Below are 15,600 nucleotides of genomic sequence, written 5' to 3' on the forward strand. Positions count from 1 at the left end.
ATAATGATTACCGTGTTCACCATCTTTGTTTTGAGCGATAGTGTGCTAACATTTGAACCTACCAACAAACTACCAGTGCCATCAACAGAGCCGTTAACATGGCTAATAAATGAACTCTCAGCTCTCGTTATAGTCATTTTTTCTGTCTTCGAGCAACATTATTTGCATCATTTACATCATTTTCAAGGAAGAAAAACAATCTGAAAACATATGGCTTTACAATCTGAGTTTGTTTTTAATGTGTTACAGCGAGTAAAGCATGAATCACAACAAGTAAACCCAGATTTACCCCAATTTTCAGAAAATATATATATTTATTTTAACAGTTTAAAACGTAGGCCCTTAGTTTGCAGTATCTAATTAGCTTAAATAGCTGTATGCTTCCTTGGCCTTCATTAATTGGGGAGTACTTTAATGCTAATTCTGCCCTTAAAAATATAAACCCTGTTATCTTCAGCGCTATCATCTTGTACAAAGGAGAAACTGTAACAAGGATGGCATGTAGCTGGGAATTAAGAAGAAAAATATCTACAGTTCAGTTTAAGAGTAGATATGGGTCATGCATGTTAAACGGCAGACATCTGTGGACCAGATTCATCATGCGGAGAAAATGTGACCTCTGTATGTATTATTCAGATTTTTAACAATAATTTCTGATGCAGTGAACGTGAATCTAGGTCACCTATACGTTTGAGCAACATGTCATGCTCATTCAGTGGTTAAGGCCTTACAGTACCTCGTTATATTGAATCGACATGGTAGAGCAGCGCAGCAGTGCACCGTGGCGAGGGTGTCAGATTTACAGAGCTCATAATTCAAACATCCTTGTAGCCTACCTTTGTTTTCTAAACCAGCATTAAATATGCAGACCCCTGGCAATGGTTTCAAGAAAGTAACATTAACATACGGAACACCTCGCATTTCATTCTCATGTATTGACATTGTTGTTGTTTTTACTTAAAAGAAATCATGTTAATATGATAAAATGAGAAAGAGTTCATGTTGTGGAAAATGTCTCAGGAATAGTTCAATGTTTTGGGAAAATACATATAGGCTTGTTTCCTTTCTTGGCTTGAGTTGAATGAGAAGATTGATATCAGTCGTATTTTTATGCTACAAGGCTAAAGACTGGAAACGGGGGAAACAGCTTGCCTGACTCTGTCCAAAGGTAAGAAAATCTAAATTGAGCTTTTGAGGTTACGGTTGGCGGGTTTTGTTACCCTTTGACACAGCCAGGCAAGGCTTTTTCAGTGTTTGTGCTAAGCTAAGCTAGCAGGCTGCTAGCTATAGCTTCAGATCATAGCCTACAGACATGAAAGTGGTATTGATCTTCCAATGAAAGAAAATGAACAAGCATTTTTCCCAACTATTCCTTCAACGTAAGATAAACATGTTTATTGTGTTTACTGTATGTTAAGTTGGGAATGATCGCTCAGGACTTTTGATATTTAAAAAAGAAAAGAAACTAAGAGTCAGGCACAGGATTTGAACAGGACGTCTGACACATGTTAGTCTACAGTGGACCAACATGAATCTTGTGATAGTAGATTGAAAAGATGAAAAATGCTACATTAGAAACCAAATCAACTTGTCCAGAAGGCACCCTTTTTATGTATGTACTATGTAAAAAGCAACTGTAAAGTGTTTGATAGAACCACTCCACCGCAAGGTCCATTTAGCGGCTGTTTTGGAGCTTTTCACATGGTCTTCCTCAGCAGATGTGGTTTACACAATTGTAGATGTTTACATTGCCATTTTCCTGAGCATTTTAAAGACTTCCCGTGAGAGCTGCAACTATTATAACCATGCATGTTAAATTAATTGCAGAGTATTTTGATAATTGATTCAGTTTGAGTAATTTTTTAATCGAAACAAGTTTAAATTCTTTGATTCCAGGTTCTGAAATCAGGAAATACTTAAGAAAACTTGTTGACATTTTTCAAGGTTTTCCGACATTTTATAGACCAAACAACTAATTGATTGGCAATGAAAATAGTTGGTAGCTGCAGCCCTAATTTTCATTACAACTGGACAAGGTACATGTATTGGGGAAGATGTTATAATCAAAAGCTCCAGAGCATCTACTAAATGGAGCTCCTGATGAGATTGTTTTTTTTTTAACTACTGTTTCCATGGTCGATAATGAGCTTTAACTCTCAATTATAAAGTAACTTTTATCTGGATATAAGATATTTGAGTTTTAAGCACTGAATTGTATATTCACTTGATAAATTTGATACCTAAATATTACCAATAAGCAGCTGCACTGCAGACCTAATGTGCATCGCCTTATTTAATTAATGTCAATGAATTCAAGTTCTAATTGTATTTACTGGATAAAGCTACAGTATATATAACACAGTGTGAAAAGAGGAAAAATGTTTTTGTAACATGGGGGATGTCAAGGAGAACTAAGTTTAAAATGTGTACACTAACTACCCTCTAACACTGTGTCTTAAACTGGTTTGAATATGAATCCTAGCATATGCAGTACACTTTGCTTTGGTTATGCTTTGGTTCGATGGCTCAATATTCCACTTTGGAAACCCTGCTCTGCAAATATTCAGCAAAATGCAGCTTCTGCTGTTACAACCTGTCAATAAAATGCATTATTGTATTACACAGGGCAAACTTTAGGATTATGCAACAGCGCAGGCAAGAGTGAGATAAAGCAAGACATAAGATGCATGCTCTAGTTACACATTAAGGACCACAGTAAGCACTGTGTTATTTTCATTGTCCCTTAGGTTGTTGAGACAGAATGTCATTGAGTGTGATGAGACCTTCAGCTGCCAACACCCTCACAGGAGCTGTCATCTTTGGACCGTCTGTGTATAAAGCATCATGGGATGAGTCAAAATGTTTGTTTGCTGGTAGCAAGAAGGAGATTTTGCTTTGGACTGAGAATGGGGGGGGGCATGTTGTGCAGTTTCAACCATACTACAATTGTCTTTAAATATATTAAGTGAATACTTAAATACCATGAGTAGGAATGTGTGTAAAAACATGGTAAGTCTCTGTATGTAATGTGGCTATGGCTTTCATCTCAAGTGCAAGACTATTCTAGATAAGAAGATACCTCCTAGCAGCATTAGCTAACGCACTACAGTGAGAATTGGGTGACGGTTTCTCAAATGTCAATCCACTCTCAGTTTCTTGTGTGCAGTGTGCTCCATCGATGGCGTCCCATTTGCATGTCCATTTGTTGATAGAGGAGAGCCGTTCTGGTGCTCCTTCCTTAGAGACGCACTGTGCTTGTTGTAAGTCTTATGTAAGAGAGAGTAAAGCAGACAGAACACAGTGTTAAAAATGATTCAGGTCAATAGGTTAAATGTAATTACTGTTATACAAATGTCTATTTACAATGTGAGATAGTAGTTTGGAAGTAATTTATAAACTGTCTTCATCACATCGCTTGTCCAACAGAGAACACTAGAACACGCAAAATGTCGCAACCAGTACATAGCTTCACCACAATTTTGTTGATGTTATTTGTAAACTACTGGTCAATATGTTACGATAAAAACAACAACAACAACAACAACAACAACAACAACTCTCATATAGGAGGGTTAATGTTTTTGATAGAAAACTGAATTGGGGACCACAGGACTCTAGGAACATAGACATGGAGAACATAGGGTGGTGGTACCATAGGACCCTGGGAATATAGGACTCTGAGAACATAGGATCTGGGAACATAAACACAGGGAACATAGGACTCTGAGAACATAGGATGTTGGGAACTTCTGATTTGGGAACATAGATGTGGGGAACACAGGACCCTGGGAACATAGGAATCTGAGAACATAGGACGTTGGGAACATAGAATCTGGTAACATAGCCGGGGGAACATTGGACCCTGGGAACATAAATGCAAGGAACATAGGACACTGGGGACATATGATCTGGGAACATAAACACACGGAACATAGGACTCTGAGAAAATAGGATGTCAGGAACATAGGATCTGGTAACAGACTCAGGGAACATGGGACTCTAGGAACATGGATGCGGGGAACGTAAGATGATGGGAACATAGATCCGTGGAACATGGGGCTCTGGGAACATAGACGCAGGAGTAAAGGTCTCTGGGAACATTGGACGCTAGGAATTTAGATACAGGGAAAATAGAACTCTGGGAACATGTGACCCTGGGAACAAAGGACTCTGGGAATAAAGGATTCTGGGAACATAGATACAGAAACATAGGACTCAGGAAACCTAGGATGCAGGGAACATAGGACCCGGGAACAAATGATTCTGGGAAGATAGGACCATAGGAACCTAGGATACTGGGAACATAGAACCCTGGGAACATAGGACATTGGGAACATAGGATCTGGTAACATAGCCAGGGGAACATTAGACCCTGGGAACATAGGACACTGGAAACATAAATATGCTGAACATGGGACTCTGGAAACATGGATGCGAGGAACAAAGGACACTGGGACCATAGGATCTGGGAACATAAACACATGGAACATGGGACTCTGAGAACACAGGATGTAAGGAACATAGGATCTGGTATAGACACGGGGGAACATGGGACTCTAGGAACATTGATGTGGGGAACATAGGGCTCTGGGAACATAGACGCAGGAGCATAGGACCCTGGGAACATAGGACGTTACAAATATAGACACAGGGAAAATAGGACTCTGGGAACATGTGACCCTGGGAACAAAGGACTCTGGGAACAAATGATTCTGGGAACATAGTAGTGGAGAATAAAGGACTCTGGGAAGATAGGACCATGGGAACCTAGGATAATGGTAACATAGAACCCTGAGAACATAGGACTCTGGGAACATAGGACCCTGGGAATGGAACATATGATCTGGGAACATAGGACACAGGGAAGCTAGGACTCTGGAAACATATGACCCTGTGTACATAGAATGCTGGGAATAAATGATCTGGGAACATAGATACGGGGAACATAGGACTCTTGGAACATAGGAAGCTGTGAACATAGGACCACTTGGCATTGATGTCAGTGGGAACTGATTTGTTGACCATTAGAAATTATCACCAGAGTTATCCTTTAAAATCATTAAAAGAATGTTTAAAAATGGAAAAACAACTGACCTGAATGTAGAAGTTTGAGAACAGGAAAATTAGCGTGACCATGTAACTTATTTGGAAGTAAAGCCATCCCTTGGGGAAGTCACATGGCCATATGACTGCAAATATTGTCTGGGACATGGTTAAAAAGAACTGGATCTGTGGGGGAAACACAACACACACACACACACACACACACACACACACACACACACACACACACACACACACACACACGCACACACACACACAAACATACTAGAGTGAGAAGGTGACCCAGAGAGCATACAGAAACGTAATATTGATCCCGAGCCTAAAATATCTAGTGTAAAAGTGTCTGCACTGTATTAAAGCTGAAGAGGATGCTGCAGAAAATAGTCCACAAACACTTTCAACAACTAGCTATATCCGATCAAACAAAAAGACCGAAAGTACTTTTTTTTTTTTTTAGGTAAAACAAGGGAAGACGGTGGAAAATAACTTAATTTATTAAAATAATAATATAATAATAAGTACCTTTAATCAAGTATTGGGTGAACTGGGTGACGCTACAACGATTCTCTGTTTCAGGTAATAATACACTAATAAAAACACAATTATATTCAATTTCTGCCCCCAGACCACCCTAAATCCTACACACTAAACTTTAAGCTTTAGCATGCAGGACATCTATATGTAATGGAGTACTTTTTTACAATGTGGTATTGCTACTTTTACTCAAGTAAAGGATCTGGATATATCTTCCACCACAGGGATGAACCCACCAGCTGGAACTGTGTGATGTACTTCTTCCACCAAAGGTACGGCCGCATGGCTGGGATGGCTGAGAGGCCGTAGTAAGAATACATTACGACGTGGACGAAGCTGTTTAGGGAGGCACCGAAGTACGCTGACGAGACACAGAGGAGAGACACAGGAAGTTATTCATCTACAGCGAGCAATTACTGTCAGTAATCGGCAAATGCCTGGCATTCAGGAGTGCAGTGATCATACAGGGAATAACAAACGCTTCATTAGCCTGCTCTGTTTGGAACAATTACTATAGAGTTCAAGTAAAATCGATAGAAACCATAATGTTAACAGTAATGTAATACAGAAATAAAGCAGTGAACGTCTCACAAATAATTAAACATGTTTATATAGATCAGACATGCCATATTATATTCAACTCAACAGTAAAAGGGGCATTAATGACAAAGTCATAACTTCTGCACAACTTGAATAGAAAAGCCCAAAAAAGTATGTTATACAGCAGTGCAGTGCAGCAGTGCTCAGGTCAATAAGTGTCACTTTGTGTCCTTAGGACTGTTTTTTGTGGGGAAAACAGACTCTTTTCAGGGCTAATGGGTTTAACACTAGAGCACTTGAATTATTTAGCTCCCTTCAAAGCCAAACGGTAAATGCTGTTACTGGAAAGATTTGAGTCACTGGAGGGCAAAGTTGTGTTAAAACACTCACAGTGGCCGCAGGGTACCCAGTTCATAACAAACCACCAGATATTCAGCATGCTGGCGTGGTGGTAGATGTGAAGAAAGGTGATCTGGTGATTATTCTTCCGTAGTATGAAGAAAAAGGTGTCCATGAACTCAATGAGTTTGGAGAAGTAGTACCACCAAAGGACATTTATGATCTGAAAGGAAACAGCAACACAATATAGAGATAAATGTAATAAATAAATAAATAATAAATAATAAATAAAAGTGGTAAAGCTCATTAAAAATCCACACACACACTACTCATCATACAAGGTGATAAGGAGCTATGTGTCCTTGGAAGTTCAAGGTGAATCATAAAGCAATTTAACAATCTGTCGGAGTGACATATTGATAAACTTTTTATTTAATCACTGCAGGACTGCAAAGTTGTGCACTTTTCACTGTGAGCCTTGTTTTCAGCTCCACTGCAGAGCTCAGTAGGGACACTGAAGAGTCATCATGGTGACATGAGTTAGATTAAATTGACTCCGTGTTTCTGCAGCTTATCTGCTGGGAATTACAGGTACCCGCCCATAGAAATGAGAGCAGTAGATTTGAAAGATACAGACACTTTAATATTATAAATGTGTTCAAGCTGTGCTGCTGTCTACAGAAACTGGTATTTATGTCTTTACTATATTGTTTATTATGTCAAGAAACCGTATTGGGTTTCATGAAGTGACGTCAAAGATGTGATCAAATGAAAATAAAATCACCAGCAATAAATGTAAAGGTGGATTTGTGTAAAGCTGACCCACCTTATTATCCACTTCCTGTGCACTGTGAGTGTCCTGGCAGTAGAAATTGTAGCCACCGTACCACACAGCAGTAACAAGCTGAAGGAAAAGCCATTAAGATAAAGCATGAATGGATATTCCAACAAATCCTCGAATACATACATACACACACAGAAAAAGTGACGCACAAATGCCAATGCAAAAGTGACACTCGAAAGATATGAGGTTGTAAAATGTGACTTTCTCTGCCAAGTGATAAACACAAGCACAGACAGACAGCAAGTCGGATCAGTTTGATCTTTGATCTTTAACTGCTGACGTTGGATACAATATATTAATATCTGATCTAATTAGGAAGTAAAAACATCATGAGCTCATTCTGAAATACACTGGATGATATGATAAAGGGTAACTCCACCAATTTTACACATTAAAGTGTGTTTACAGGTCTTCGGGAGTACTAATGCCTGTGTGGAAACAGTACTATGAAGTCTTTTGTGGCTCCTGAGGAAGCTGCATGTAATCTGTAAAATTGCCTCCAGTGATGCCACTCAGAGGCTACAATGCTTGTGAGGTTTGAAAAGCAGACCACTGGTCTAACATTGCACTCCTATAACACTGTTGGACTCATTATGGTCAGTTTAAAAAAATAAGTAATACCAATCAATACAGCAGCAGAACCAGAGATATCACCTTTTTTATTCTATGCCTTTTTCTAACCTGGCTCCTACATTACCCACAATTCAACTCAGCCACAGAGTCACATCAATGGAGGAAATTCACGAGATTGCATGCATCTTTGTAGAGCCAGAAAAGGCTGTAAACTACTTTTTCACTTATGCAGAAGGACTCCCCAAGACATGCAAACACACTTTAATGTGTAAAATTGGTGGAGTTATATACAACGACAGCACAACATTACACAAAGTAAACAAATTAGACACAACAGAACATCACACACACCATGACTGCAAGAGGTTGACATCAGCAGGATTATTTTTCCAGACTTGACAAAAGCCACAAAAGACATTACACCGCTGTGTTCATAAGTTGAGTAGCACTCCCTGTGACAAGTAAACTAATCTATACGTGTAAAAATCAGTGTCGCTTTAAAGAATAAATATTCAAATGCACGTAGATGCCGCGGCTTCGTGCTGATTCACCAAATCAATATAGACCCGCTGTCTTTGTCTGCTGCTGTAAAAGACTTCACTAACGAACCCCAGAGCCAAGAAACTGCCACCAGCAGAGAACCAGCAACAGAATGAATTGCAGCCCGTTTTTTTAAACATGAATTGATATATTGAAAAGATATAACTCTTCGATTCTTTCTTCAGACTCACAGTAGCATTAGCCAGCCTATAAATAATCCAAATTCATCACAATCAGTTGTAATCACAATCGTTATGTGATGGACCTCTGTTCCCTGGAAAGCTGACAAGAACAAAACCGCCCTGTACTTTGATTCACATCAGGTGGCATTGATTTTGGACTGCCAAAAGTTCACCCCACGGCTGGGGCATTGTCAGAGTACAGGGTCTAATGAATCTCACAGCCAACAGTCCACTGGGGCCTTACGCAATGCAGACAGAAAGACAAGAAACCTGCTGGATGGGGAGGAGAGTACAGATACTTTAGACCTCCAGCGCATGAGCACGAAAACACTTTGTTCCTGCCGCTTCCACATGTACACGAAAACAACAGATACGATCACTGTGATAAGCTCAGTCTGGCTACGGCAAATAAGAATCTAATTCCATTTTTTGTTTCCATCAGTGCCTCTATCAATTTCAGTTATATAGTCAGCTGTTTATAAAAAGGCAGTTTTTGAGCAAACAATAGGGGGCTGTGCTGATGTCTGTGAGGGCATATATGAGGGATTTGATGGCTGAAACAATGAGCCTGTCAGCGTCCAGCTGTGTCCCTCTCACTCCCTGATAGCATTGTCTCTCATGGTGGCTTTCAGCAAAAGAGTAGCCACAGGCCCTCGTCTAATCAGAGTCAAGTGTTAAAGAAACAGTTAAATACCTAATGCAATAGGAAATTTGCTTTGTTGCTGAGAGTTAGATGAGAAGATTGATACCATTCTCTTACCTGTCTGCTAAATACGTCACCTAATCCTACTGCTATGTTATCTTAGCTTAGCATCGAGAGCTTAGTATGACAAAACACCAGAAGTTAGTAGTTAACAAAGGAGACATGATATGTAAAGTAGTGGGCTTCAAAGGTACTGATATTGGGATGCTGGTACTTTGGGCAGGGCCCTGCTAGCTGTTTCCCCCTGCCTTCATGCTTGATGCTAAGCTAACTTTCTACTTACTCTAGCTTAATATTAAACGTGTACACATGAGAGTGGTATCAATCATCTCAAATAACTCTGGCAAGAAAACGAAACATGAATTTTTGTATGTGAAAGTATTCCTATGATTAAACATATACAGAGTGCTGCAGGGATGATGTATTTTTGTAGGCTAACCTGGAGGTTAGCATCACCCTGGTTCCCCTCATCAAAAAGTTGACGGGATTTTTCAATTGGATTTTTGATCATCACAGAAAATAAACTCTGTGGCAGACACAAGCTTATGATATATACATCCTTTGTTCAGCAAGATAATCCTCACAAATGAACACCACTGATGATTTCTGAAGCGTAAATGCAATCGGCAGAAGTAGAAAGCTAATATTATAGACTATAAATTCACTACAATGCGGTTGTGTGACTTCAACGTCAACGCCACTAAGCTTTCTACGAACCTATACTATACTTGTACTTTGGAATAATTCGCAAATAAAATCTAGTTAGTTGCCATTAATGTCCCCATAAACTTCTGCAGTCTCATTTAGCCACTTGTTAACATCCGCCTTTATAAATATGTTATAGCTTTAAAATTCACAAGTGGGGTATTTACTGACAACAAAACGTGAAAGTCTCTTGAGCTTGCGGTAACCACAGACCTTATTTCAGGCATCAAACCGAAAACCCATTCAAAAAACCTATTGACTTCAAGATGAAGCAGATCTGCAAAGATGCTAATGTATTTCCAGGTTTTATGGCTAATTCCTGCAGCACTATAGCCCACACATTACATCTTGTCATATTCACACACTTGAGTTGTAAGTGAGTATGCAGCTCTAGTTCAGGTTGATTTCCTCTTTATTGTTCTATTGTTTGTCTGTAATGTGACGCTGCAGTGATTGCTTTACTTTGACACGTCTCTCAGTGCCAAGCAGTCTGTTTACCTCATAGACCATGTAGAAGGACAGGAGCGTGAGGCCCAGATTGTAGAGCACCAGGAGGCCTCTGCAGGAGTACGGCTGCCGGTGTTTCATGTACTTGGGCCCCATCCACACGATCAGAAGGTACATGACTGTGAGTGCAAAGGTTGGTGGGTAGTTGTCTAGCAGCAGCCATCCCCGCACCCGCTGATCTGAAATATGGAGATAACAAGGCCAGTTTTTATTGCTACTGTAGATCAAGAGGAGGCGCCTCATTGGTTACTGCAGAAGAACTTGAAAAGTGAAAAGCTGCAGCAGTGCACAGCGAGGGATGTTTGCTCAACACCTAGAAAGGTCAGCAGCAACAAGGTGAAAAACCCCTGCAGAATTAAATTGCAAGTGCATACAGCAAGTACAGCGTGTAATGACGGACTTCGGTCAAAGTTTTCAGGTAATGTTTACCTTCATGGAAGTAGTGTCTGAACTTTTGCAGTAATCATTATATTGGCAACATTTTGGTGGAAAACACTCAGAGATAAGAGCAACAGATCTTACATAGCCACAGGATGACAAGATAAAGTTGTCTTACCTCGGGGACCCATCCATGTCTCGAAGTAAATGTTCAGTTTATGATTGAAGGTCTCCATTTGTCACCTGACAACACAACGCATAATGTTAGCTCACTCATCCATTACATGCTTTACATCCATCACTTTTTTATTGGCCATATGTGAGCAGATTGTAATGTGACGTGATGGTTGTCTATACAAGCCTGTGGATGATTGGTTTCAGTTGTTTAATGCTACTGGACTGTGGATTTCTTTGTGAAGAACTCCGCTAACAGAGAGCAACAGTAGCTAACGTTGGTTAAGAAATGGAGTCTGCTAAAATAAACTAACAACCGACTTCTAGCACAACAAGATTATTTGTTTCATAAAGGTGTTAATCAACACTTGCCAATTTACACATCCAGCAGACATGGAGCAACATTCATTTTAATTTTTCTGGTTACCTGACGAATGTAAGTCCAACATTCACTCTCTTTTTAGCTCAGTTCTGGTCTCCACCAGCTCCTGAGGGACATCTCTGACTGTTAATCGATCCACTATGTTTACCAGCTAGTCGCTAACTTTGTCTGGTCGTCAATAGGAGCTGAGCAGGTATTGTACAGTGAGTGTATCTGAGCTTTTCAGTTGAAAAGAGCGGCTAGTAACAATGTTGATGATAGCGAAGAGTGACTAATGTTTCGAGCTGGTAAACCAAAACAAGCTAAAAGACGCTAAAATGCTCAGTGGGGTGATAAGTGCCTGTAGGTTTGTCATTATGAGTCACATATTTTACATTCTACCTGCTTTTCTTAGCACTGATGCTAGTCTGTCATTACTCTGGCACATATCTAATGTTTTCTTTAGACTCATCTGTGTTTTTGTCTGTTTGTGCTCTAACCTGTCCACCTGCATTCTCCATGTCTGATGTCCCAATAACTGGTCTTTTATGTTCCTGTTTCAAACAACAACTTAAATGTGGCCTATCTGTCTGGGACATGAAGCAAGAAGCCAGGAGGCAGATGTGTTCGGACTATAACCAAATTTCTATTCAAGAGCGACTGCTTTACCGTGATTCTCTGGCTTTGAGAATGTTGAAGATAATGAGGATGTCTAAATGTGTAGATTTATTACTGCTGATGTCCTCCAGGTTTTTATGAAGGCAAAATCTTGTTCGCTGGCACTGGCAGCGCTGCTACATTTACTTTGACAAAAACTTCTCTGAACCTTTGCGCATCTTGCCAAAGCCGTCACATTGTGGTGGTGCATTATTGTTCACATCTGCTGTTGATCACGCTGTCCTTTGTGAGAGTCTCAAACACATTTGGCATATCCAGCACTGATTTAAACAAATGTCAAAAAGTTTGGTTTTTCTGCCCCGAGGGTACTTTTTTTCCATCAACAGTATCTGTAATTTACAATAAAATATTGGATTCCATTCCCGTGATTGTGACATTCAGATGAACCCTGTGATATAAAGCAGAAGTACTTTTAAATGCCTGTCTGGATGTTAACAGCTGGATCATTCATCACACAGATATATTGTTATTACCTGAGCAACATCTTAGCCCGGACGAACATGTGAAGTTGCACGAGGACTTTTTCCAAAAATTCACTTCCTTTCAATCATATTTTGTAATCGCACTTATGGAGCTTTCTCACACAACTCTGGACCAATCATCCTCTACATCCTCTGGTTTTTAAGGGTCAAATAAAGTTGTGACACTGCAGAGCAAAAGCTTCACAAATCCCTGCAGTTGATTTCCTTAGTGTAAACCTGATAACGCTCAGGCAGACACTCTTTATTCATTATCACCCAAGAGGTGTTTGCACAGCCCTGCAGGCCTTTATATTGTTTGCAAGACCCTGCTGTATCACTGTGTTCACTTCACTTTGCACAAGATACCTCCTCGCAGCCAAAGAAATGTCTTGCGTTCTTTCATTTTCACTGACATGTTTTCGAGCTATACATTCAATTCAGTCCAATCACGTCACAGACTGCTGCACCGCTGGACAGTCTCCACACCTGTGTCTACAGCTGTGGAGATAACACAAGACCAAATATGGACTCTGGTCTGTTCTGTGTTTGCCTCCGACAGATGTGAGCTAATGTCCCATACAATATATGCGCGGAGGACCGTGTGAACGTCCGTACATCGGCCTGCGCACACATTCCTGAACAAAAGTTCAGATCACATGCCTGATTTTGACCGATAACCTTCGACTTGGACTTAATGGACAGAAATGTGAGCAGCTCTATCAAATTTAGCTAAAGCATCTCAATTCAATCTGCACGCTGCTCTTATATACAGTCATATGATATTGAAATATGACTAAAAGACCTGAGGGGGCACACCAGTGACTTTGTTTACATTCATTCAATACATTTCTTTAATCCATATAAAGAGGTATTTACTTAAATCCTGCAAATAATTTTGAAATCTCAGTTGTGCAACAGCATCCAAGGAACACATACTGTACTGTATGTATTATGTAATAAGAGTAATGTCTGAATGACTTCCTTGTAAACATTGCGCAACATGTACCCAAGTTTATTGAACTCTTCATGCTTTTGGTGAACGCCTCACTGGACAATATTACTAATAGTTGCATTTGTCCATAATCACTTGCCTACAGGACAAAATATGGCTTATTCTGATCAACCCCAGTGCAGTAATATCCGTGCTCTGATTATCAGAGACGCATTAGGCTGCACCAAAAAATGATAATCTGCAAGGCCTTAATCAGAGCATGATGAGCCACAACAGGAGAGCATGTTAGCAGCCAGTTAGGGAATCTGTGCGAGCTTAAAGCTGCAGAATACATCTAAACAATCAAATGAGGAGCTACCTTAACTGTTAATGCATCATCTGGACTCACAAGGTGGGTTCATCACTGCAGCTGAGAATGATTTTGAACAAGGGTTGGGTGATATGACAGTATGTCCAGCAATATAAACATTTCTACCATCAACATTTTCTATCATTACAATCTCTGATTGTATCAGGCCTCTGTGGGCAGAGCTTCATCTCAGCTAGCAGAATTTATTAGATTTTATATATCGATGTGATGATGTGCCTGTGTTTGTTATTTATATTCACTGGATTAGCCAAAAACAGGCACTCCGGTTATCAGCTGTTCAATTACGGCTTTCCCATAAACTTGACTATATTATTATATATACCGATATCATAATGTAAGATTACATATACTGTGATAGAAGATTGTATGTGTATCGCCCCTAATATGAGACTAGAAAACAGACAGACAAACAGACAGACAGACAGACAGACCGACAGATAGATAGATAGACAGATAGATAGATAGATAGATAGATAGATAGATAGACAGATAGATAGACAGACAGACAGACAGACAGACAGACAGACAGATAGATAGATCACTCAAAAATGGCAAAGTAATAAAGTAATTAAATGTAAATAACAAATAGCTAAAAAACTGATCTAAAAATTAAAACTAGGACAAATCTATAACTCTCTCTCTATACACACACACACACACACACACACACACACACACACAGGTATGCCATCTCATATACAGGTCAGTACACTGCAGAGATTGATACTGACACAAAAGACAGAGCATGTGTATATACAGTGTACAGTCTAGCAGGCAGATATAGATTTATATTTGAAATGTCTTTCTAGAAGTTTCCTATAACAACACGTTTGTGCATATCATTATTATTCATACATGCAGCAAAAGCAACATTTTAAAGTTGTCACCAGGAAGTAGGTGTGAGTGCTGACCACTGTCACTCGCACCAACAGTTCAATAACTACAGGCTGTACGTGCTGCGGCGTTCATCTCTTTACACTCATATTCTGCTGGTAATGTGATGAGTATGCAGGATAGCGAGCGCATGACAAATAAAAGCGGGGTGTCGCAGCTGATCAGACCCGCGTCCTGCTTCTCATCCGTCGTAATAAAAACTCATTTTTCCATCGGGGTCACACGTGTGATGATCAGCGCACTTCCCGCATTGTGCCGTTACGGTCCCGCTTCAACTACAAGATGTGCGCTCGGCTCAGCTGATGACCGCGGCGGTCTCATTACATCATCCTCTCATCTGATAACTGAAACTTCCAGAGAGGAAACAGCATCATTATTTATTTAAAAACAAAAACAACAAAAAAACAAAACAAAAAAACTTATCGCATCCTGTCGATCGCATCCAGCAGCCTAGAGGTCACCGCTTCAGCATCCCCCAAACTCATCGCTTACAGACGCCATACGCGCCGTTACATGAATCAAGAGAAAACGATAGAAAGCCTTACCATCAAGTCCCCCCGGCCGCCCCCCTGAGAGCGAAGTGTGGTGTGTGGTGGGTGAGGAGACGCGGCTGTGTGCCGTGGACTGCCTACCTTTTCGAGGAGGGGAGAGAAAACGGCTGTGTAACCTTGGCTGGCTGGCCGGTCTGAGCACAATGTGCAGCCTTGTCGCTCAGTGGAAAATAGTGGGAGGAACACGCAGACTGGCCCATTGCCCTGCAGGAGAGTTGCAGCCAGGAGGTGACCCGGTGTGTTGCAACCG

At 40.3% G+C, this 15,600-nt stretch overlaps 1 protein-coding gene across 2 annotated transcripts; it reads right to left on the reverse strand.

Moving 5' to 3' along the window:
- Positions 1 to 211: 211 nt before the first annotated feature.
- elovl5 (ELOVL fatty acid elongase 5) lies at positions 212 to 15,531 on the reverse strand. Of its 2 annotated transcripts, none has more exons than XM_073481858.1 (8): positions 15,432 to 15,531; positions 11,088 to 11,152; positions 10,523 to 10,710; positions 7,304 to 7,381; positions 6,529 to 6,700; positions 5,835 to 5,959; positions 5,095 to 5,229; positions 212 to 3,266 (listed from the first exon to the last, which is right to left on the reverse strand). In XM_073481858.1, the coding sequence occupies exons 2-8, from the start codon at positions 11,143 to 11,145 to the stop codon at positions 3,138 to 3,140; spliced, it is 885 nt and encodes a 294-aa protein (XP_073337959.1). In that variant the 5' UTR covers positions 11,146 to 11,152; positions 15,432 to 15,531; the 3' UTR covers positions 212 to 3,137. The 2 variants fall into 2 exon arrangements, with proteins under 2 accessions (XP_073337959.1, XP_073337961.1); XM_073481860.1 differs by lacking the exon at positions 15,432 to 15,531 and adding an exon at positions 15,345 to 15,365.
- Between the last annotated feature and the right edge of the window lie 69 nt (positions 15,532 to 15,600).

This window comes from Pagrus major, chromosome 15 (genome assembly GCF_040436345.1).
Source record: "Pagrus major chromosome 15, Pma_NU_1.0".
Lineage (NCBI taxonomy): Eukaryota > Metazoa > Chordata > Actinopteri > Spariformes > Sparidae > Pagrus > Pagrus major.

Coding starts and splice junctions, on each gene's coding strand:
- elovl5 (XM_073481858.1), bottom strand. CDS start 11,145: ATGGAGACCTTCAATCATAAACTGAACATTTACTTCGAGACATGGATG. Junction 10,711..11,087: donor GACATGGATGGGTCCCCGAG/GTAAGACAACTT, acceptor TCCATATTTCAG/ATCAGCGGGTGCGGGGATGG. Junction 5,230..5,834: donor ACATCACACAGTTCCAGCTG/GTGGGTTCATCC, acceptor TTTCCCCCACAG/ATCCAGTTCTTTTTAACCAT.